The sequence below is a fragment of the Oryza sativa genome, chromosome 2 (genome assembly GCF_034140825.1).
Source record: "Oryza sativa Japonica Group chromosome 2, ASM3414082v1".
Taxonomy (NCBI): domain Eukaryota; kingdom Viridiplantae; phylum Streptophyta; class Magnoliopsida; order Poales; family Poaceae; genus Oryza; species Oryza sativa.
Window position 1 is genome coordinate 23849584 of NC_089036.1, and position 24016 is coordinate 23873599.

The following is a 24016-nucleotide window of genomic DNA, read 5'->3' on the forward strand; positions in this document are numbered from 1 at the left end:
CTGGCCGTCCCAGCCGATTATCGGTGTGACGCCGGGGCACACATGGCCGTTAGGTCATATCGACCTACCGGTCACCTTCGGTGGATCCGTCAACTTCCGCACGGAGCGGGTAAACTTCGATGTGGCGGACCTAAGTCTGCCCTACAACGCGGTCCTAGGGAGGCCCGCGTTGGTGAAGTTCATGGCGGCGGTCCATTACGCTTACCTTCAGATGAAGATGCCGGGCCCCGGTGGCCCCATCTCTGTCCATGGCGACCTCAAAGTCGCGCTTGCTTGTATGGAGCAGCGCGCGGATCACCTCGCCGCTGCGTCCAAGCCCGAGGGTGGCGACGAGAGGCTTGGCACCTCCGTTCCCGCCGCCCCGAGGCAGAGGATGATCACATGCGACGAGGTCCCGGTCAAGGAGGTTGCCCTGGGTGACGGCCCGTCCAAGACTACACGAATCGGTGGTCTTCTGGATGGCAAATAGGAAGACGCGCTCGTCTCCTTCCTGCGGGCAAACGCTGACGTCTTCGCATGGAGACCGGCGGATATGCCCGGGGTCCCCAGGGAGGTGATTGAGCACCGTCTCGCCGTACGGCCGGGCGCAAGGCCGATCCGGCAGAAAGTGCGGCGGCAGGCCCCGGAACGTCAAGCCTTCATCCGCGAGGAGGTGGCGCGACTTCTGGAGGCCGGATTCATCCGCGAGGTCATCCATCCGGAGTGGCTGGCGAACCCGGTGGTCGTTCCCAAGGCGAATGGCAAACTTCGGATGTGCATCGACTACACCGACCTTAACAAGGCATGTCCTAAGGACCCTTACCCCCTGCCTCGCATAGATCAGATTGTCGACTCCACAGCGGGGTGCGACCTTTTGTGTTTTCTAGATGCATACTCTGGTTACCATCAGATTCGCATGGCTAGGGAGGATGAGGAAAAAACTACATTCATTACCCCCATAGGAACTTATTGTTATACGACAATGCCCTTCGGGTTAAAGAATGCAGGTCCTACTTTTCAACGTACTACTCGAATTTCTTTGGGTAGCCAAATAGGACGTAATGTTGAGGCTTATGTCGATGACTTGGTTGTGAAGACGCGCGACCAAGAAACTTTACTTTCAGATCTGGCGGAAACTTTCGAGAGTCTCCGCTCCGCCCGCATAAAGCTGAACCCTGATAAGTGCGTGTTCGGTGTACCTGCGGGCAAGCTTCTCGGGTTCTTGGTCTCTGCCCGAGGCATCGAGGCCAACCCCGAGAAGATACGAGCTATAGAGCGGATGCGCCCCCAGCAAGCTTAGGGATGTGCAATGCGTCACCGGTTGCATGGCCGCCCTAAGTCGGTTCATATCGAGGCTGGGAGAGAAGGCGCTACCCTTATTTAAGCTCCTCAAACGCTCCGGGCCGTTCACTTGGACGGAGGAAGCTGAACGTGCCCTCACTCAGTTGAAGGCGTATCTCAGCTCTCCCCCAGTTTTGATCGCCCCGGAGCCAGATGAACCCTTGCTACTCTACTTAGCGGCGACCCCGCAAGTAGTTAGTGCGGCGTTGGTTGTGGAGCGCGATGAGGACAATCCTCATTCCGCGCATCCCCACCCTGTGCTGGCTTGGCCCGGGAGAGAGCAGGGAGGAGAGGCCCCCGAGCCGAACGGTGGCCCAAGGCCCCCGACGACCGGAGCTGGCCCTCTGCCCGCTTGTCAGACGGTGCCAGGTGCCCCCGACCCCCAGGATGGCCCGGGGGCCACTGCGGGAAGGCCGCACCTATCGCCCTCTGACCCCGAGGTTAACCCTGTGCCGACTCGACCCGGGAGAGAGCAGGGAGAAGAGGCCCCCGAGCCGAACGGTGGCCTAAGGCCCCCGACGACCGGAGTTGGCCCTTTGCCCGCTTGTCCGACGATGCCAGGAGCCCCCGACCCCCAGGACGGCACCGAGGCCACTGTGGGAAGGCCGCGCCTGTCGTCCTCCGACCCCGAGGTCGTCGGCACAGAAGACGAGTGCGCCCCGCGAGGCCGCTTGGACGAAGAGCGCCCCAGGGATGCGGCCCCTGGCGAAGAGGATCGGCCCCACCGAAAGGTGCAGCGGCCCGTCTACTTTGTTAGTGAGGCCCTCCGGGACGCCAAGACCCGATACCCTCAGGCCCAGAAGATGCTTTATGCTATTCTGATGGCTTCGAGGAAACTGCGCCATTATTTCCAGGCGCATCGGGTCACGGTGGTTACGTCTTACCCCCTCGGCCAAATCTTGCATAATCGAGAGGGTACAGGACGGGTGGTGAAATGGGCAATTGAACTTTCTGAGTTCGATTTGCACTTTGAACCACGTCACGCTATCAAGAGCCAGGCTCTCGCCGATTTTGTGGCAGAGTGGACCCCGGCTCCCGAACCCGTCTCACTCCCCGAGGCCAGCTCGGGCCCCTCGCAGCTGCCTCACACCGCCCGCTAGGTGATGCAATTTGACGGCTCCCTGTCTCTTCAGGGCGCCGGTGCGGGGGTCACGTTGACCTCGCCGAGCGGAGAAATCCTCAGATACCTGGTTCGCCTCGATTTTCGGGCGACCAATAATATGGCAGAGTACGAGGGACTCCTTGCGGGACTTAGGGTGGCAGCTGGACTGGGGATCCGCCGCCTCCTGGTGTTAACCAGGTCTGTATGGAGTACCGGTGCTCTGACCCGCAGATGGATGCTTACGTACGCCAAGTACGGCGTATGGAGCGCCATTTCGACGGGATAGAGCTTCGGCACGTGCCCAGACGGGATAACACGATTGCCGACGAACTCTCACGGCTCGCTTCCTCGCGAGCCCAGACCCCACCGGGCGCCTTTGAAGAAAGGCTTGCCCAGCCGTCGGCGCGACCCGACCCCTTAGGGGAGACGGACGCGCCTGACCGGCCCCCGAGGCCCGTCGGAGTCCAGGCCTCGGGACCCGAGGGGAGTGCTCCCAGCTCCCTTAGATTGATTGCTTGGATCGCTGAGATCCAAGCATACCTCACAGATAAGACTCTACCCGAGGACCGCGAAGGGAGTGAACGCGTCCAGCGCATCTCCAAACGCTACGTGCTGGTAGAAGGGACCCTCTATCGGCGCGCGGCTAACGGAATCCTCCTGAAGTGCATTCCTCGGGAACAAGGCGTCGAGCTTCTTGCCGATATCCATGAAGGCGAATGCGGAGCCCACTCCGCCTCGCGCACCTTGGTTGGCAAAGCCTTTCGTCAAGGTTTCTATTGGCCGACAGCTCTCAATGATGCGGTCGACCTGGTCCGGCGATGCAGAGCGTGTCAATTCCACGCCAAGCAAATCCATCAGCCGGCCCAGGCCCTGCAGATCATACCACTTTCATGGCCATTTGCTGTCTGGGGGCTCGATATCCTGGGACCGTTTAGGCAGGCCCCGGGCGGGTTTGAGTATCTGTATGTCGCGATCGACAAGTTCACTAAGTGGCCCGAGGCTTATCCGGTCGTCAAGATCGATAAGCACTCCGCACTTAAGTTCATTAAGGGCATTACAGCCCGGTTTGGGGTGCCTAACCGTATTATTACGGATAATGGCACCCAATTCACTAGTGAACTTTTCGGCGATCACTGCGAAGACATGGGCATCAAGCTCTGCTTCGCCTCCCCCGCCCACCCCAGAAGCAATGGCCAAGTGGAGCGCGCCAATGCGGAAATCCTCAGAGGCCTTAAAACCAAGACCTTCAACATCCTCAAGAAGCACGGCGATTCGTGGATCGAGGAGTTGCCAGCGGTGCTCTGGGCGAACCGAACCACACCAAGCCGAGCAACCGGGGAAACGCCTTTCTTCCTCGTCTACGGCGCGGAAGCGGTTCTCCCATCCGAGCTCACCCTGAGGTCCCCTCGGGCCACCATGTACTGCGAGGCTGATCAAGATCAGCTTCGCAGAGATGACCTCGACTACTTGGAGGAGCGAAGGCGGCGCGCGGCCCTCCGAGCCGCGCGCTACCAGCAGAGCCTACGGCGCTACCATCAGCGCCGCATCCGGGCCCGATCACTCTGCGTCAACGACCTCGTCCTACGCCGCGTCCAAACGCGTGCTGGATTGAGCAAGCTCTCACCAATGTGGGAGGGTCCGTATCGAGTGATCAGCGTCCCCCGGCCGGGCTCCGTTCGGCTGGCCGCGGGCGACGGCACAGAGCTGCCTAACCCGTGGAACATCGAACACCTTCGTCGCTTCTACCCCTAATAGGGTTCGGGTGTCAGGTTTCGGGCTCGGGCCAACCCCGTACCCCCCTCGGGCGTGCAGGGTTGGCCGGGGGCTACCACACATGCATATTCTTATTTCTCTTCTATCTGTATTTCAATAAAAGCATTTTCGATTTCCTAAAGGCTGTGTCTGTGCTGTTGTTTCCTTTTGAAGAATCTTGACTTGAAATAGGTCACTCGTGCTCGATCCTGCCCTCGGGGGCTCGAGTCGGCTAAAATCGCCAAAAGGGGCCCAGAACCGAGCCGTGCCCCGGGGCGTGGTTAACTCCGGGGGGGAATCGGCAAAAACCCACAACCGGGTCACCCATAACCCTCGGTCACCACGCTCCCGGCCTGGCCAGTCTCGACACGTGGATCTCCCCAGGCACTAGCCCCGACCCGAGCCATTTGAGGACTGGGACCTGGGCACGAGCCCTTGTTCGAGCTAAGACACAAAAGAACCATGGCACAGATCATCCTCGTTCTCATACACACAGTAAAATGAAATTGACACAGAAATTTCTTTATTTTGATTGCAGAGTAAGTTAATCTATACAAAAAGGAGGCCCGAAGGCTTCGGAAGAAAGAAAAGAAGAAAAAACTATTTAAAGATTGGCGGGGACCTGGAGGCTCACTCCGATGCACCCGAGTCGCCAGCCTCGTCGCCACTGTCGCCCACACCGCCGTCATCGCCCTCCTCGTCGGAGCTGAGGGCGAACGCGAGCCGAGGGGCCGAACCCTCGAAGCTGTGAACGATATGGTTGGCGGCGTCCTGGACCCGCGCGCGCGCGCCGTCCTCAGTCCCGGGAGGGAACTCGTCCAGCGCCATCCATGGGGAGAAGTCGGGGTCCCTGGCCTGGTAACTCGCCAGTACGAGCTCCACCGCTCCTCGGGCGAGGTCCCTCGAGGATGACTTAATCGTCCTCTCGAGCTCCTCGGGGAGCCGTTGGAGAGTCCCGGCCATCTCCGAGAGGCGCTGGGCGAGGCCCCCCTGGTTGGCGGCGTACTTCGCAGTCCGCCCGCCCCAGAGACCCGCCTGCCGCCCGGCGCGGTCTAAACGGGACACGGCGTCGCGAAGCATGCTGGGCCCTATCTCGCCTGCCAGACGAAGGGCCTCGACCTCCCCGGTGGACGAATTCAGCGCGCCCTGCAGATCCGCGATGGTGTGTTCGGCAGCTGCGAGGCGGGCGGCTAAGTCGCTGTCGCCCGTGGCCGCCCCACCGCTACGCGCCCTTGCATCCAGCTCCCTTGCCTGCGCCTCGAGTTCAGCGGCCCGTTGGTTCAGTGCGGCCCTCTCGGCGCGGGCACCTTCCAGATTGCGACGCGCTTGTTCCTCTTGCGCAGCTTCGCGGAGGGACGCGCTCTCCGCCAGCCTTTGCGCTGCGGCCTCGGCCTCCTCGAGGGCTCGCTCCCGCTCGGTGAGCGCATCCTCGCGGAGGCGGAGTGCGGACTCTTCTTCGGCACAGGCGGCTTCGTGCGCCGCCAGTGTGACCTCCCGAATGGCAACGGCGGCCTCGCGGTCCGCCAGGTCCCTCTCCACGACGCAGGCACGCTCTTCCAGCGCCATGGCACGGGCCTCAAGGGCTTCTTCGCGCCGCCGGGATGCCACCTCGGTCTCCGCCGCCCGCCGTTCTCGGGCAGCGGCAGCGTCAAGGACCCCCTGGGCGGCGTCGAGCTTCTTCCCTAGCTCCGCCTCCCAGCTCCCGTATTGAAGGCGGAGGTCGTCCTGCGCCTCGTTCATCACGGTAGTGGCGATGAGGGCAGCCCCCCGCTCCTCCTCCACCTCCCTGGCGATCTCCTCCAGCACCTTCCGACGGGCTTCGAGCTCTGAGGCATGCCGGCGGTGTGCCTTGCGGCTCACCTCCACCATGGCCTCCACCGAGTGTCGCCCCTCTTCGACGCGCGCCCATGCGGCGTCGAGCTCCGCCCGCTCTGCTTGCAGGGCCTCCATCTGGGCACTTAACCCGTCCAACACCGTGGTGTTTGCGACGGCCAAGGCCTGCAGAAGGGGCTCTGCGCTCAATGGGGCAACGGAAGGCGTGGGGGAGAGCCGCCTCGGTGAGGATGCCGCGCGGCCCGGCCCGCCGATGGACGTGCCGGGCTCGGGGACGTCCCCCGGACCTGGCTTGTCCTGAGTGTTGCCCGAGGGAGTGGGCCCAAGCGATGTGCCCGCGGCCTCGTCGCGAGCTGCCTCGGAAGTTGTCGCCGCCTCGGCTTGGCGAAGTCTGGCTTCCTCCCAAGCGGCTTCTTCAGCCTGGCGAGCCCGGACGGCCTCCCGGGCGGCCTCCTCGGCTTCCCGTAGGCGATCCGCGGCTTCTCGCCGGTCAGATTCTCGCCTCCGGGCCTCCGCGGTCGCCGTATCCTCGGCCTCAGACTGGCCGGACTTGGAATGGCGGGAGGGACGCGACGAGATCTCGCTGAAACAGAAGAAAGACCAGAAGACAAACAAGATGGGTGAGTGAAAACTCGCGTTGGGAGAATGAATACAGCCACAATGGGCGTGGGACGAACCTGCGAGGGGGTCGGTTAAACGACTACCTTGGAGGGGAAATAAGGTTTCCCCGGGATGGTTCTGTCCCCCCCATCTTGCGAAGCCGTATCTTCTTCCGCTCCCCCTCGGGCTGCGGCGTCGGCGCGGCCCCCTCCGGGCGCCTGCTGCTGACACGCGCCGCCCCGCCCCCTCGGGGAGGAGATGGGGAGGAGGAACCCTCTTGCTTCCTCTTCCCTCGGGCGTCGGCAGGGCGGCAGCCCCCCGAGCCCCCGTCACGGAGCCCGGAAGCACGACCCCCTCCTGGGGTAGATTGTTCTCCCCTGCAGCTCCCGCCCGCGCCATCATGGCCTCGAGGAGCCTGCTCCTCTGAGGCCCCGACCGCCTTCATGATGGTCAGGATGGTGGCGCGATCTGGATCGCTGCAGAGGGGGAGGACTCCTTGGGGGATGAGCGATGCCTCCGCGGAGCTGAGATTCAGCACCCGTTGGATCATTACCTTGAAGTCTTCAGGGACCCAGTCCCATTTGACCCCCCGGTGGGTCCTCATACAGTCCTCGGACCCGGTGTACTCCCAGGCACCCCGGGCGCGCCGCTGGAGTGGTGCGATCCGGCGACGAAGGTAGTCGCCGTACACCATGGCCCCTGTGAGCCCCTGGGATCGCAGGCCCGCCAGGCGGTCGAGGACGGCGTCGTAGCCATCTCCCAGATCTACCGGCGCCCGCCAGCTGGAGGCCTGCGCCGGGGGCTGGTTCGGAAGTCGGAGGCGCGCTTCGTCGGCGAGGGGGGTGTAGAACCAGTCGCTCTTCCAGTCATCCCACTTCTTGCGGAGGACGCAGGGAATCTAGCGGTTCAGCACCGGCCCCCGCGGCTGGAAGTAGCAGCCACCAACCACCGACGGCGGCGACACCGGCTGTACGGTGAAGAACCACCGGAACAACCGAAGGGATGGGCGCACCCCGATGAACATCTCGCACAAGTGCGCGAAGATGGCCAATGTCATTACCGCGTTGGGGGTGAGGTGCGCCATCTGGAGATCGTAAAACTCCAGAACATCCATGAAGAAAGAAGAAAATAGCGGAACCAGCCCTGCCATTGCGAAAGGGAGGAAGAAAACGGTCCGCCCCGGGTAGCGTGGCGCCGGGCGTCCCTCGCCCAGCGTAACTATCTCCTGGCCGGTGGCAGATTCCGGCAGGAAGCGGCGCGGCAGCCCGGCCTGCCTCTCGCTCACGATGCGGGAAAGCGGCAGCACGCTACCATCGAGTGGAGCAGAGCCCCGTGCCATGACGCCGGAAGAAGAGATGTTTGAGAGCGAGCGCGTGTGGCGAGGGTAGGGCACAGGAAACAAGGAGTTAGGGCACAAGCGGCGAAGACAAGGGGAATAATGGCGAGAGGAAGGAAGCAAATCTCTTCCTCGGTGTCTTTATACCCTTGCCAACGCTGTGCCCGGCTCCTCGCTTCTCGCGCCCACTATCTCGCTCCCTCGTTTCTCGCGCCCACGCTTCCACTAATCCCATTCGCCCGCTTGCGGCGCATGAGGTGAATATGCGGCTGTGGCAGTCGAGATGGAACATATCGTGCGCGCGTTAATTGCACTCGCCGACCGAAGTGCCATCACCATATCTCCAGGCAAAACGAACCGGCTCGTCCCGATTCGTGTGCTACTCGAGTAATGTGGCAGTCTTGAAGAGGCCGCTCATTATTGACAGTCGAGTTACCATTGCCGATGTGCGTGATTTGCGACCGTTGGGTTTCTGCCCAACTGTAGAGACCAGCCCCACTTGTCACCAGGCCTAAGTAAGGGGCGTCACGCCCGACCGCTTCCCTCGAGGAGGGTGATCGCCCTGGCATAACGCCGGGGGCTACTGTCGGTGACATGGGACCGGGAGTATCATGACTAGAGGCTTGGGCAGGAGCAATCACCCACGTGGCCTGACCCCCTCGGGGGGGTCGGGCCCGAAGGTGATGAGACCGCCCCTCTCTTTGTCTCCCCGAGGGATCGGACCGCTCCCGTTTCGGCCCCGAGGGCCGAGGCGCCCCGACCCCTTGTGGGTTTTGCGCCGCGTGTATAGGTTAGGTGAGCACGGCGGGGCTCACCTAACCGCATTTATTGCGGTTTGAACGAGCGCGTCACGCCGCATGTAACGCAGTGCAGCGCGCTCGTTTATCCGGTCTGTGACCGGTCACAGACCGGTCAGATCGTGGGTTAGGTGGCAACAGGCGGTCTGACACACGCCTCGCCCCATCCCGTCAGGATAAGAGCCTCCAGGCACTTGTCCCTAGCCGGAGCCAGCGTGCTAGCTCCTGGAGATGACACGTTGGTCCCGGTCAGATATATGCCAGGCTTCATCCCAACCGTTACAAGCAAGACATTGTATGAAGAAGGGTGAACATGCAGATTGATAAACTGACGCGTGGTGGACAAGAATGACCGATTTGTGACCGGTCTGACACTGGTCATGTCGTCGGCAGACAGCCATGTTCCCACGTCGCACCTGCTTCCGGCGAAAGTAGAGGTAGGTATGGGCCGTCCCATCAGAAGGTCATTCGGACGGCAACCATTACAAATCTCCGCCCATTTATGAAGGAAAGGCGAGCCAAGTTTTAGTGAAAAGAGGATGGGTCCCCACCAAAAAGAGAAATAGGTAGAAGTGGTGCATGTGGTATCCCCTTGAGATATAAAAGGAGGACCTTGCCCACTTAGGGAGGGGATCCGGACCAGAGGACCAGGGGAGGAGAGATTGGAGACTCCCGGAGGATCCAGGAGAAGATCCCACGAGAGGCAAAAAGGAGGAAAGGGGTTTCTAGAGTTTGAGCTCTCTGGTTCTCCAGCTCTTTGTAGCTTCTTCGTACACAGATCTACCAGAACACAGGAGTAGGGTATTACGCTTCTCAGCGGCCCGAACCTGTATACATCACCCGTGTCTTGTGTGTTTCCACTTTCGCGAACATTCCACAGACTAGGAGCTTAGAACCTCACCCAGGGCCCCCGGCCGAACCGGCAAAGGGGGACCTGCGCGGTCTCCCGGTGAGGAGCCCCACGCTCCGTCACATGATGTCAATAATATGAAATCGAAATGTTTCTTGGTTGTAATGAAAGCGTTCGAAAGTTCGAGCTTGTTTTCGAATCTTATAGAGAATCATGCACTCATGCTTCGTATTTGGCAGTTGGTTATACTCGCTCCTTCCGCTTTTGATGCATAATTCGACTACTGAGAAAAGTTAGTTAATTGCTGTATCGAGGAAAAGAAGCAAGTTAGTTTTATAGCAGGTACAATAGCATACTATAAGAGTAAGTTTAATAGTATAGTCCACTACTAGCTCCAATTCATCCATAGCCAATCTAATAGCTCATTCATACAATAGTTGCTTACTATACTATTAATATATGGCCCCAGTCATACACACACTGTGTTTTGGAGTCCGTGCTGCAGCTGGCTACAGATCTGTAGCCCGCTGCTATTCTTTTTCATTTTTTATCTCATAAAAATATGTTTATAGCTAACTAATGGTATGCTATTGTACCTGCTCTAAGCCAGCTATAGACATATTTTAAAAAGATAAAAGAGGATAGAGAAGTGCAGTGGGCTACAGATTTATAGTCAGCTGTAGTACGGACTCCAAGAGGCAATGTGAGTATGACATGTGGGACCAGATATTAATAGTGTGGTATATGTTTCTAGTTAACTATTGTATGAATTACTATTACTCCATCCTTCCCAAATTGATCATCATGTAAAAGAATCTAAAAATTCTTAAATTGATCATCATATAACTGCATGGACACGGATTTCAGCAGAATACAGTTAATACAGCATGGAAGAATGTGTGCATGCTATGGTGTAAGTGGCATGAGGTTTTAATCGATGCATGGTGGGAGAATGTGTGTATGTTGTATTGATTGATGTGATTTAAATTATCCTTGGTTTTGGTGTATAAAATCAATTTGGGAAGGAAGGAGTAGATTGACTATAGATGATTTAGAGCTAGTAGTTGGCTATACTATTAAACTTGCTCTTAGCAGCTCCAATTCTATCCTTATAAAAAAACTTAGAAATAATAGGAGTAATATACTACTGGTATCATGAATAAAAGTACAATTGACATTCGACATTCTTAATTCCTTCAATTATTTTTTTGGTATCTCAAACACATCTTCTCTAACAAAAGTTCATTTGCAAATTTTGATATTCTCAAACATACCCCAAAATTTTATCTTAGCCAACGGCAGTCAAGCCGGGTAAAACTGTTATTTCTCCTCCAAACAAAACCCCCTAATTACTCTTGCTCCAAAACCTCCCCTTCTCAAGCGCTCTCTCTTAGGTTCGTCGTGTGTTTCCCTTCACCCTCCCATGGCGAGCAACCCAAGCAGCTCCGCGGCGAGGGCTGCGGGCTCCCAGGGCGGCGGCCATGGTGGCGCGCGCCTCGAAGACCTAGCACTGGACAAGGTGGCGGAGGCGGCCGACGCGGTCGCCGCCGCGTCGAGCGCCGGCGAGGTCGTCCGCGCGATCCACGCCGTCGCCGCCCTCGTCTTCCCCGTCGACTCCGCTGCCGTAGCCGGTGAGGCTCCGAATCCTAATCCGACATGCTCCCTATTCCCATTTATCTCATTCGCCGTCACTTGGGGTGTCTGATGGCCTCTCTTGTAGGTACCGTGGACGAACCCTTCAGGAGCCAGGTGAAGCTCTGTGCTAATTTTAGGCCTTTTATTTCGTCCATCTGAGAAAAATTACTAGTAGTTTTATCATTTGCTATTTTTGGTTCTGGCATAAACAATGATGTGTGATTTCTAATAATCATGGAAGGGGTCTGTGATAAAAAAAATGGGGAAGTCTTGAGTTTTTGTTTTGACCTGCAATCACAAAGGACTGTATGCCGAAATGGAGCAGTAATTCTGCCACAAAAAATAGAAATGGAGCATTAAGATATCATAGTGAACTATTGGTTATGTGGACAATGTTTCAGCCGCTGTAATGTCATAATTGTGGTGCATATATTTGAGGAAATTGATCTCTGGAAGGAATTACTCTGAAACTGGATTGATAAGCATCCACAGAATTTTCCAGTTGATAAACCTATAACTTTGGTCACACAATGGGTAATCGAATTGCAGGACCTTGCTAGGTGAGCTGTAGCAGCACACATTTTGTAAAACCTGTGTCATTTGATAATGCATTCAGAATACAGAAGATCATGTTTCATGCTTGAGAGATAAATTAGTATGGATATTCAAAGACACATGCTTCCTTCAATATGATTCAGCCAAATAGCCAATTGGAGTTCCATCCTTTTAGGCCATGATGTAACAGGGAGAATTATTTTCTGTACTTTCAGATAATTAATGGCGTAAGCCTCAGCAATGATGAACGGGGATCTTGGAGGCATGCTTTTTACCATGGTCCAGCATTTCCTACTATATCTAAGATTTTGCTTGGCCGTAAGTTTACTCTTGAATCTATCACTGCATATATACTTTGTACCATTGATATTCTTTACATGTACAACTCTCCTGTTTGCTTATAATGTTATCTGCCAGTCATACAAGTCATACTTCATTTGTATTGTTTATCGATCTCTACAATTTGATTACTATACACTCAAAACTTCTTGATTGTTCATCACAGTTAGGTCAGTTGCAAAGTTCCTTCAGTTATAATCCCATTCTCACACTTTGGTTGTCCAGATGTTGCCTTGAAGTGGTTACGTCAGATCCGTGCCTCTGCAAGGAAGGAAATATATGATTCGTTTTTTGTCAAAGGACCTCCAACTGAAGTCATTCAAGCTCTTGTTCCTGCTTTGTCTCACAAAGGAGGCTCTAAGGAAGATCATAACATTATGTGTTCAAATATTGAAAGGTTATTCATGAACAATCTATCAATTCTATTAAGTTTACACCTGAATCTTTTATTGGTCCAACTTTGTTTGCTTTTACTATAAGTCTATAGCACATCCTTCTTTTTGACAATTCCCTGTGAGTTCAAAACTTCAAATATTACACCCAAACCTTGTAGGACAAAATTTCAAGTTTCAACACTTCGACTACATGGGTCTGTACTAATATCATGTATTTGTCCAATCGTCTGCTTTGTATTCTTAAGTCTATTTTATGCTCGAGTCATTAGGAAATCAAACAATCTAGCATGCACACTTCATCTGAAAATTCATGGGTCTGTTCCTATCTGGTATCTTCCTTTTTTCTCACCCGATAACTATGTTTTGAGCTTGGTGTGTCATTATTTCCCCCCATTTCAGGCTGTTAATTCTATGTTTGGTCGAGAATAAGGGGGTCAGCCAGATTATTGCAGAGTTTACTGTAAGCAGCAAGCACGATGATGACAACTTGAACCCAGGCAGAGCAGCTTTCATTTCAAGGGTTGCTCAACTACTTGCATCTGTTCCAGATAAAACAAGAATGGGAGCTTCACCTGCACTGACATCATCGTATCCTCACCCCCACCGCCCCAAACACGACACACACAAACACAAACATCTTTGTTATTTTTTTCCTTTCCTTTTATTCTGTTAGCTTTTTCTCAGCTAATATGTATTTATTTGCACTATGTTTGTTCCTCCAAACTGTAAGTCCTTGATGGAAACCAAGGTCATTCTTCAAGTGTGTTGTCGATCAGCTTCTTGTTGCAACTGAACAAGCGGCTATGGAGTTGGCTGCTGGCGAAGATGCTAATGGACTAGATGCCTCCAATTCTGTGTTCCTCTTCGTGGGTGAAGTGATATCTCGTGTTAGCCGTCGTGGATCTACTGGTGAGTATTCATCCTTCAGGATGTAGCTTGACGTGTGCAGTGTGCTGTTAGTTTATCTGTTTAGACATTTCTATTTACTAATGGGGGCAGTTCTAGTTGGTGCAGTAATGGTTTAGCAATGCATTTGTGTCTGGTAGGATTATAGTGTATTCAACTCAACATTTATGTTTGCGATGGTCTGCTACTAGGGTGATGGAGCAGATCCTTTTTTGTCCTCATATAATCTTTAATCCTTATGCAAACTAATACAACACAGTGGTACACATTTGGTTTTCTCTGATGGTCCACTAATAGTCCCTTCAGCTGAAATTTTAAACATTTAAGGTAGCCTGTTTTTGGGTTTTTATCCAGTGTTCACTTTTGGCAATCACAGTAGACTTGGGGTCTGCAATGCTTGAGATGTCACCCAGGATAGCAGTGCCTCATGTCATGGCTGATCATCCTAGCACACTGTTCTAGTCATTAACAACTTCTTGTTTGTAATCTATGTAGCCATCCTTTTCCCTACTATTTGTTGTATTTCTGATAATATATCTTGCTCTTTTCAGGCATTTTAGTTGCTGAGCTGATTCCTAGGATCCGTAGTCACTTAAAGAGATGTATGGAATCTGATCATAAAACCATAAGTCCTGACAAGATCAAGCATGTTTCCCAATTTTGGTTTAATGTGGTTGAGGCTATTAGAGACCAGCATTCTGTTGAAAGGTTGGCGGAAGAGATGTTGCGCCAACTTGCATCACAACATACAAGCGATGAGGAGGCATACTGGATTCTGTGGACTTTGTTTAATCAGAGCTTCATGCACAAAACTGTTTTTGAGGTGAGAATGAGATAGTACATGTGCGCATTTTAATACTATGCAACACTTGACGTGCTTGTTTTTTAGTTTATCCACATTGGTTCATCTGTGTCTGGCATGCTACATTTATCTGTGAAGGAAAAAGTACTTCTGAGGTTTATTTTTTTCAGTTAGTGGATGTTTTAGGTAAGGTGAATGATAGTCTTCAGATACCCTGTATGTCTTTGTTACTTCATTCCTATGAACGACAAACAGGGTGCCATGTATGTTTACTTAACTTTCAGCATGGGCTTATATTATGGGTGTCTATTCAGCGTATAATTGGCATGCAGCGATTGATCAAATAATCTTCAACGTGTCTTTTCTTTTCTTTTCTTTCATCCTTTAATTCTCTGTGCTTTCTTCAGGGCAATGTTTGTTGACAAATTTTTGCGTTGGAAAACATTCCCTCTATGTTGTCTGAGATGGATTCTTCACTATGCTGTCTTTGAATTGCCACCAAATTCAGGCATAGAAACACAGAAGCAAAGGACATCGAGCTTCCTTGGTACACTGCAAACTTTAGTCAGTGTTTGGTCCAAGAAAGAGTTTGTCCAGGCATACTCAGTGGAGCAACAAGCTTGTATCCTTTGAGGCACTCAAAACTGTATTACATTACACACTTTTTATTTGCAAATTATCATTTGACTTGTTCCCCTTAAACAACACTCAGACATCACTGCAGCAATTGGGTTGTGTTTGGAGAAGATGTCAAAAAGAGAATTAGAAACAACTAAAGATGTATTGAACAATATTCTTGAAGGTGTAAGCTGTGAGTATCCCCCCCCCACCCCCCCTGCATTAGCTTATCATATTATTATTATGGTAATACTGAATGCTCTTTTGCTGTAGGTAGGTTAGAGAGTCCAATTGATTTAATCCGGAAGATGGCCAGTGCTATTGCATTGACATTTTCTAAAGTTGTTGATCCAAACAATCCTCTATACCTTGATGATAACTGTTGTGAGAATGTTGAGTGGGACTTTGGGGTTTTATCTCCGAAGGAAATCACAGCCCCTTCAAAGGATGTAGAACTTATAAGCAAACTGAAACCATCTTTGCCTGAGAACAAGAAACATGCTTGTGAGAGAAGGGCAAAGGCTATTAAACATGATACTTCAGAGAACAGGGCAAAAATCATTGAGATCAAATCACTAGATTCTTGTGAAACGTCTGGTTCTGCTGTGAATGGGCATTTCGAAGAGGAAGAATGTGATGAGGAAATAATGAACATTGATGCCTCCAGTGATTCATCCCTGGAGCCATATGATCTGTCAGACGATGACTCAGATTTGCAGAAGAAATTCACCCAATTAAAAGATCTTGCTGCTGCACTACGAAAACCTGATGATCCAGACGGTGTAAGTTTCTATCTAGTGCTACCTGTACTTTCCAGAGCAAATTATTGTAAAATCCTGATCATCCTCCCTTCTTTTTTACCCAAGGTTGAAAACGCTCTGAGTTCTGCCGAAAAGCTTGTGAGAGCATCACCTGATGAACTACGCCACAACTCAGGTGATCTTGTTAGAGCACTTGTGCATGTTCGATGTTCTGACGTGGCAATGGAAGGAGAGGAAGATTCTGCTGAAGAAAAGAGACAGAAGGCATTAGTTGCCTTGCTGGTAACCTGCACATTTGAATCATTAGATGTTCTCACCAAGTTGCTGTACTCATCAAGCGTGGATGTAAGTCAGCGCATTTTGATTATTGATGTTATGACTGAGGCTGCACAGGAGCTTGCGGAAACTAAAATTGTAAGGAGAGAGCTGCGGCATGGAAACTTGATATCCGACACCTCTCCCTCTTGGCTAGTTCCTAGTGATCAGGGACCTGCTGGTGCAGGTCCTTGGAGGGAAGTCTCAGAATCAGGAACACTTCTGAATTGGTCACACCGGTATGAAAGAGAAGTTCCATCTAGATCTGGTCAAGTTAAATCAGGAAAATCTCGTAAATGGGGTCTTGGAAAAGCTAAAGATTTGCAGACAGAGTGGTCAAAAAACAGATTTCCTTTATATGCTGCTGCTTTTATGCTCCCTGTTATGCAAGGATATGATAAAAGATCACATGGTGTTGACTTGCTCAATCGGGACTTTGTTGTCCTAGGTAAATTGATATACATGCTTGGTGTCTGTATGAAGTGCATGGCAATGCATCCAGAAGCATCAGCTGTTGCCCCAGCTCTTCTTGATATGATCAGATCTAGGTCTGCCAAGCCTAAAACAAGCATTTCCGTGTTAAAGACTTTCTTAGTTATAACCAAGTGGTACGATTTTGACATTGGATTTTGTTTCTGCAGGGCTGTTTCGCAACATCCCGAAGCATACGTCAGGAGGTCTGTGTTGTTTGCAGCTTCTTGCATACTGATAGCGCTGCATCCGTCGTATGTTGCATCATCTCTTATAGAAGGAAATCAGGATGTTTCTACTGGTTTGGAATGGATACGCACATGGGCTCTTCATGTTGCAGAAACAGATCCTGATACAGAATGCTCATCAGTAAGTACTCTGGTCTATATCTGTTATCGATCACTTGTTCGTGTTTTGTTCGTCGACGTAGAGAGCAATTATGGTATAATAGGATGACATTTGTTTCTTAAAACCACACACAATAATAATAGGTCATTTTTTGACGAACAAAGGAGTACAGTTATGCTGGTTTTGTATCAAAGTTTGTCTGCATCGCCTAATCATTTCAGTAACCTACCCTTATATGCTTTAGTTTTCTGTAACCTACTCATTTCTCTCATTCCTTCAGTATACAAATTCAGTGACCCAGCTCTTTTCAGCAATTTGTAACGAAAAACAGGACATATTTTTACTTATAAGCTGGAAACCAGTTTTTACTTAAAAGAGAAACCAATTCAGTATAAGCTGGAAACTCAGTAACTTTTCACACTGTCATCTAACTCCTCCCATTGGCATGTTTGTCTTCAAGATGGCTATGACCTGCCTGCGGCTTCATTCTGAGATGGCCCTTCAGACATCACGAGCACTGGAATCGGCGGATCACAGCAAGGCCAGCAGCAGCAGCAGCAGGTCGCTACCTTCTAAGCTTGATAACATCATCATACCATTTGCCAACATGATGTGATCGATGTACTAGATTAAGTTGTAAATAAGCATATATTATCTTGCCATGTAATATTAGAAATTCCAGGTCAGCTAATTCTGATTAGGCTTGATATTGTCATATTACAGGGTTTTTTAATCTGGGATTTGAAAATGCTAGAATTTTTGTCGATTCGTGTGGAGATTGTATGGAAGTTGTCCTGATCCAGATTAAAGAGAATTGATGAAAATTGTACCCAGATTGATGAACTGACTAATAGTTGATGATGATGAGTAAAAGAGAATTGGACGAGTCATGCAGGGGCGAGGGATCCGTGGGGACCACCAGCCACAGGATGGGGCCACTCCTCGAGCGTTGGATCAGCCGCGAGGGACGATCCGACGGAGGAGATGCGTCTGGTCCAGGTATTTAAGCGCAACTTTTTTTTGCCCTTCGCAGCACAACTGCACAACCACTTTTCCGCATCTCTCTCTCTCTCGCGTCTCAAGAGCAGCGGCGAAAGGTGGGAGGTGAGATCTCTCTCTCACTTCATCCTCCTCTCCTCTTCTGTGGTTTCGTCCGCCGCCTCCATCCCTAAACCCTACTTCTTCTCCGAAAGCGCCGTGAGATTCTTCTCCCTACTCTTCTTCGATCTTGCTCCATTGGTGGTGGTGTTTGTTTGCTTGGAGTGTTTGGTGTCGCGGTTTCTCTCGTTCTTGTCTTCGCTGAATCGAGCAGCACCCTGCGTCTTGGTTGGTTCCTGTTTACCGCGGTCTGGTCCTCTTTTTTCGTGTTCTTCGCTTCCCGTACCCGTGATGTTGTTGCTTGATGCATTTGAGGCGTGGTTTTCTCGGAGTTGGATGAGGAGGTCGACGAGCACCGAAGCTTCATGGTTGGTCTCCGTTCGCCTCTCTCCCATCGGAGCACGTTGATCTTGACGGTTCCTGGCGCGACCAATGCGTGCGCGAGAAGTTAGACGCCATGAATTCGTTTCTCTTCTCTGCTTTGTTTTTTTTTTGGCTCCTGTTTTGCAGTTGGTGTGTTGCGGAGGTGTCAGTTTCTGAATTTGTATAAACCAAATGCCCTCTTCTTATTCTTTTTGCTGTTCCTGATGCAATCTGCCCGTCTTCCTTACGTCTTGATCAAGTAGAACGGCGCCTCTTTCTCTTCTCGAATTTTAAGGCGTTTCGGAATCCGAAATTTGCTAAGATTTTACCTGGCCGTGATCATTTTTTTCCTCCTGTTCTTGGCTTCCCTTACCCGTGTTGTTGTTGCTTGATGCTTTTGAAGTTGGGTGTGTGAGTTTCTTGGAGGAGGTTGAAGAGCACGGAAGCTTCATGGTGATCTCGTTCGCCTCTCCTCGGAACATGTTAGTCTTGATCTTGCCTTCCGTTTCTCTATTTGGTCTTGATCTTGCCTTCCGTTTCTCTATTTCTACCAGTGCAAGCTCGAGAAATTAAACCACATCAATTCGTTTCTCTTTTCAGTTTGTTCTGTTTTGGTATGCTGCGGAAGTGCCAGTTTCTGAATTTGTATTAGCTAGATGCCTTCTTCTGTTCTTTTCGCTGCTCCTGATGCAATATGCAGGATGCTTCTTCTCTACACGTCTCTCTGTTTTCTGCCTCGAAAGAACTCTCTGTCCTATTGTGGCTTTGTTTACTCGATGCTATTTTTTCGTTCAATGATTTCTGCATGTGTCGCTCCATTGAATTACTTGTAAATCTTCTGATTCTTTACCTATCAAAGAAACTTCCATCTCTTGAATCTTGATTTGGCTTCCTTCTCCCTTACCGAGATATTGTGCATTTTTTGTCTGTAACCTGTTTTTCACTTCTCTGTGATGGTGTTCGGTGCCGTACTGTACTGTTAGGTTGTTCTTGCTTTTTTTCTTCTGTTCTTCATTCTTTGTTTGCAATTGTTTAAGTTTTGATTCGCCGAAGCAGTGCCATATCTAAAGGAAATCGATCATTCTTGTACAGTACACTTTATGCGCTCGTTTCCTCTTCTTATCTCACTTTGAAATTTGGTGTTATGATATGTGTCAGTAAAGCTTATATCGCGTTTGTAGAAAACCTTGTGTGTATTTTGTTCGCAGTAATAAAATAAGATTTAGGTGTAAAATAATGCAGCACTGCAACTGAAGATTGATACTTCCATGTTATATATCTCAAAAATGCATTTAAGCATTTAAGGGCCCTGAATGAAAGCACCAATTACACCCTGTGCTTTGAGCTAGATAAGTAGTGCCATATCAAGTTTGATGATTCTACTTCACTTTATTTCATATGTAACCTAGCTTTCTGGCATTTAATTGATCTGTATTATTGTTTAAGTGTCTTTCCCCGTTTTTGTTAATAATGTTATTTTATATTTGTATTCATGTTAAATTTTCAGCAAAGCAAGTTCCGCTATGGGTAACAGCCTTCCTGTAGAATCGAAGTTCACTTTTGAAGAAGAGAATGACAGAATTAAGTATGTTGTGTCGTCTATGCAAGGATGGGGTGAGAAAATGGAAGATGCTGTGAGTAAACTTGCAGCCTTTTGTATGACAAAAAAAGGGACAGTTCTGCAAAATTTTCTTACTGATCTTTAAGTAATTGTGTAAAATACTGTGATTGACATATGCCCTCTATATTCTCTAGCATGCAGCTATTCTAAATCTTGATGATACCACGTCCACGTCTTTCTTTGGTGTTTATGATGGCCATGGAGGTTTGCTTCATTCTCATTTTTTTTTTTAATTTCAAACCCTCCAAATTGTTGGCGTAACTGTTTGTCATGCTATGTTTGTCTGTGTGTATCACTTTGTTTATCTCTGCGCATGTTTTGAAAACTTTGTTGTATATGTTGAAACATTTACCTGTCAATTTTCAAATAAATATGATGCTACAGTTATGGATAATGAACAAGTTAGCTAATCAGTAATCACATTCGTGTGGCATGCTTGCAAGGATAACATGAACTACATAAAAAGAAATTTTAATTCATGAGAGATAAAACACTGCATGAATGAGTTACTAGTAATATAAATGGTGATGATAATTTAGAGGATAATTACAGATTAACAGGTTAGTTTTTTTTTTAATGATGCCTATTCAAGTGTTGTTCTGCTACTAATGTTCACAACAGTGTTTTGATTTATAAGCTTCTATGCAATAGAAGTAATCTTGATCCATCGTATTGAGCGAGACGCCATACTGAATTGTTTTTTTCTATCTCAGGAGCTGAAGTAGCATTGTATTGCGCAAAACAATTTCACATTGAGCTATGCAATCATGAAGACTATCACAACGATCTGATTAATGCACTGGACAATGTGTTTTTAAGGTTATTTTGGCCTACTTTACATAATTTTGTTTATAGCTGCACTTGGAAATGTGGGATATCATTGTTCGTGTGATTGCTGCAGCATGGATGAGAACCTGCAACAGTCCGATGCTTGGAGAGAGTTAGTTATTCCTCATGATAATGGATGTATGTATTTTCTCAAGGCTGGTGTCTGTGCTAAGCCTTTCCCACAGGTAGTAATCTTTTAACCCCTAGCATCCTCAAATATTCATGTCGTGAAGAAGTTACTCAAAATTGTATTTGTTGGACAGTGTGCATATTGTATCTATGAAAAAGGAAATGGAAGAATGTGTTTGATATCGAGACTGTTGTTCTTTCTTGTGTTGTACTTTGGAGTTGGAGGAGATATGTTTAACCCTAATCTCGACTAATTGCTCCTATTAAAAATGGTTCAATTAGTTACATATCAATTGGCTGGTTTACTGAGTTGGAGGCCAACAGGTTCTTAAGTTCTCATTGCACCTTGGTTCTTATCATACTATGCTATCCAAATTGAGGTATTGTTTGCGATATCCCTTCGATGGTTATTTCTTTCATACATTGGTTTGGTTTTCAGAAATGTTTTTCTATACCTGTTGGCTTTCTTGAGCTATTTTTTGGTAGTCTTTTCCTTCTAACAATGTTGTGATTCTGTGTTATATACTTCAGTTTGGTTGTTGTTTTCCCAGGCGACATATACTGGGCCAGCGTATGAAGGGAGCACAGCATGTGTGGTTGTCATCAGAGGTAACCAAATGATTGTTGGACATGTTGGTGATTCTCGTTGCGTACTCTCAAGACAGGGTGGCCTGGTATAGTGATTGTTTCCCTATTGAATTTCTGGTTAATACCTAATTTGCAAGCTCGTTCATTGTGGCGCCTAACATTTGTGCTTGTTTCCATTTTGTCAATAGGCTATTGATTTATCCTTCGATCACAAACCATGCACAAGAACTGAGTCTGAAAGAGAGAGAGTTCAAAATGCAGGAGGGAGATCTCTTGGACTTAGGTGTGAACAAGTAATGGGGAATTATGTAGTCAAGGAACAATGGGTCCTCGGTGATTTTGGGGGAGGTGTAACAATCTCAAGATCAATTGGTATAGTCTTGTCTGGATCTGTTTTTCATTGATTGCATGTAATAGCACAAAAAGAAGCACATTACACTGTGATTGGCGTTTTACCTACTTACATTTCAGGTGACTTTGCTTTCAAGAAGAACAAAGATTTAGATCGTGAAAAACAAATGCTGGTATGTGATCCGGACATCCTCGCTGTAAGTGTAACTAAGTGTAAATAGGTCCGTTTGGTAGAATATGAAGTTCAGTTTTGCCGGGTTGGGATCTGATGGAAAATTGCCCTTTCAATGTCAGGATGACATAACTGATGACATGGAGTTTCTTGTTATTGCAAGTCAAGGTCTCTGGTAAGTGGTAACTCTTCAGCAAAAAATACCTGTCAATAACTATTGGATCATTTTTATGTCACCAGTACTCATTGGCATTCTCTTTTTTTTTTTTCCTCCTATTTGGTTCATATATAGTTTCACTCATAGTTCCATACTAATTGCATTGACTACTGTATATTTTCCCCCTGCAGGTCTTGCGTGGACAGTGCGGACGTGGTTTCTTACATACATGACCGTTTATCGGTGGTGAGTCTTTTCTTTCCCTCAGTTTGTCTTCTTGGCAGGACAAGATATCTTAGTGGTGTTAATCATGCTATCTGTTCTAGGAAATGACTTCAATCAAGCAATGTAAATATCCTGATTTTCTCTTTTCTTTTAAAAAAAAACTGTGTAAGCCCTAAACCTCACAAAACCATTTGTTAGTTTAGCACTGAATATGCATGCCTGGCTGACAAACTGCCATCTGCTTTGACTTCGATTCTTTCGCTGTTAAAACTGCTGTTACCAATAATGCTGTGACCAATTAATATTGCTATGCAGGAGGGTGCAGAGCTGCGTGTCATCTGTGAGGAGGTTGTTGAGTTCGGCTTGGCATCGGGCGAGAACACTACCGTCATCCTGGTTCAGTTCAAGCCCGGCGCCTTCCAGTACCAGCTGGTGGATCCCGCTGGATTTGGCACTGCCGTCTCTAACATTGCCAGCACCAGTGCTGCGCCGGCTGGTGCCAGCGACACAAGCGACGAGGGCGTCGATGACGCTGCCACTGCCAGGCCCACCGTTATGGGCTACGACGCGGACTCCAGCACCGGCAGCGCCGATGCCACGGTCGACAGCGACGAGGTCGATCCCAACGCCACGGCTGACAGCTACAATCCCAGGGGGCACGCTGAGATCGTTGCCAGCCACACCGACGACGAGGTCTACACCAGCGGCAGTGCCAGGGTTGAGAGCGGCGAGCTCGCCGTCCCCACTCCCAGCGCCAACAACACCGTCGCGGATGAGGTCAAGGTCGACGCCGCTGTCGTCGCCGGCGGCAGTACCACCGCCATGGCTGCTGACGAAGCCACCGTGGTGTCGTTGTTGTCGACCATCGTGGATAACTACTACTCCATTAACACCAGCGAGGAGCCAGCGAGGAGGTTGATCCCACTGCCACTGTCGCAGCCGACGACAAGGTCACCAACGGCAGCACCAGCGCCACGGCCGGCAGCAAGCTGCACACCAGCGATTCTTCACTCAATTTTGTCCTGGTCGAAGATGATGTGTGATGATGCGTGCACCGCTGCATGCGCAGGATGATACTGATCCTAGGTAGCACTAGTATCGTAGTAGTAGAACTTTGCTTTGGTAGGATCGGAATAGTTGGTTTCTGCTACCCTTGTTTTTGGTTTATGCCTCCTGGTTGGTTGGCTGGGTACGGCCGCCCCCCCCCCCCCCCCCCCCCCCCGATTTTGCTTGCCAGACTCGGTTAATTAATGAGGCACTTGAATGGTTTTTGAGTTTTCAAAGTACTTAATCTAGTGATGCTTTTGTTGACCTCCATTTTGAATCTCTATACATGCTGGGTATGAACTACTTCTCTGTTCCCGATTCGGGATCAACAAACAAAACTGTCCTGATAGTCCTAGATAGCAGCAATAGCTTCAAAGGTTCAGAGCGAACGAAAATAATTTTCAATAGTGCTGGCACATGTTTTTTCAGAAACATCGAGTGGTCTCAAGTCTCAACTCTTCAAATCGAACAACTGCTTTCTTGGATCCACATCAACAAAATAGGATGTCTACGGTCTACCTACCAAGATCAGCGCTAGTATCTACTTCCTCCGTTTCACAATGTAAGTTATTTTAACATTTCTCACATTTATACTGATATGAATGAATCTAGATATATATATCTATCTAGATTCATTAACATCAATATAAATGCGGAAAATGCTAGAATGACTTATATTGTGAAACGGAGGGAGTACTTCCT

General features: G+C 49.6%; 2 protein-coding genes across 8 annotated transcripts; both read left to right on the forward strand.

Moving 5' to 3' along the window:
• Positions 1-10968: 10968 nt before the first annotated feature.
• Positions 10969-17568, forward strand: LOC4329880 (uncharacterized). Of its 3 annotated transcripts, none has more exons than XM_066307848.1 (13): positions 10969-11221; positions 11311-11339; positions 11996-12098; positions 12345-12516; positions 12914-13102; positions 13263-13423; positions 13972-14243; positions 14630-14844; positions 14935-15033; positions 15114-15622; positions 15707-16464; positions 16558-16756; positions 17196-17568. In XM_066307848.1, exons 1-8 carry the CDS (start codon positions 11014-11016, stop codon positions 14642-14644), a joined length of 1149 nt encoding a protein of 382 aa, XP_066163945.1. In that variant the 5' UTR covers positions 10969-11013; the 3' UTR covers positions 14645-14844; positions 14935-15033; positions 15114-15622; positions 15707-16464; positions 16558-16756; positions 17196-17568. The 3 variants fall into 3 exon arrangements, with proteins under 3 accessions (XP_066163945.1, XP_015626212.1, XP_015626210.1); XM_015770726.3 differs by having other exon boundaries at positions 13972-14227; positions 14615-14844; XM_015770724.3 differs by lacking the exons at positions 15707-16464; positions 16558-16756; positions 17196-17568 and having other exon boundaries at positions 15118-15548.
• Positions 17196-23584, forward strand: LOC107276682 (probable protein phosphatase 2C 17). 5 transcript variants are annotated; one of them, XM_026022654.2, is made up of 12 exons: positions 17196-17296; positions 17631-17734; positions 19704-19830; positions 19952-20021; positions 20531-20636; positions 20719-20830; positions 21326-21448; positions 21551-21734; positions 21834-21910; positions 22008-22060; positions 22234-22288; positions 22583-23584. In XM_026022654.2, exons 3-12 carry the CDS (start codon positions 19720-19722, stop codon positions 23339-23341), a joined length of 1650 nt encoding a protein of 549 aa, XP_025878439.1. In that variant the 5' UTR covers positions 17196-17296; positions 17631-17734; positions 19704-19719; the 3' UTR covers positions 23342-23584. The 5 variants fall into 5 exon arrangements, with proteins under 5 accessions (XP_025878439.1, XP_066163944.1, XP_015626207.1 ...); XM_066307847.1 differs by having other exon boundaries at positions 21834-21886; XM_015770721.3 differs by lacking the exon at positions 17196-17296 and having other exon boundaries at positions 17687-17839.
• The last annotated feature ends 432 nt before the right edge of the window (positions 23585-24016 follow it).

What these genes read in the sequence shown, in the direction of transcription:
- LOC4329880 (XM_015770726.3), top strand. Translation starts at nt 11,014, where the DNA reads ATGGCGAGCAACCCAAGCAGCTCCGCGGCGAGGGCTGCGGGCTCCCAG. An exon ending in ATGTGTTCAAATATTGAAAG is followed by an intron (nt 12,517 to 12,913) that starts GTTATTCATGAA and finishes CCCCCATTTCAG; the next exon opens with GCTGTTAATTCTATGTTTGG. An exon ending in TTTAATCAGAGCTTCATGCA is followed by an intron (nt 14,228 to 14,614) that starts CAAAACTGTTTT and finishes TCCTTTAATTCT; the next exon opens with CTGTGCTTTCTTCAGGGCAA.
- LOC107276682 (XM_026022654.2), top strand. Translation starts at nt 19,720, where the DNA reads ATGGGTAACAGCCTTCCTGTAGAATCGAAGTTCACTTTTGAAGAAGAG. An exon ending in AACAATCTCAAGATCAATTG is followed by an intron (nt 21,735 to 21,833) that starts GTATAGTCTTGT and finishes CTTACATTTCAG; the next exon opens with GTGACTTTGCTTTCAAGAAG. An exon ending in TACATGACCGTTTATCGGTG is followed by an intron (nt 22,289 to 22,582) that starts GTGAGTCTTTTC and finishes ATTGCTATGCAG; the next exon opens with GAGGGTGCAGAGCTGCGTGT.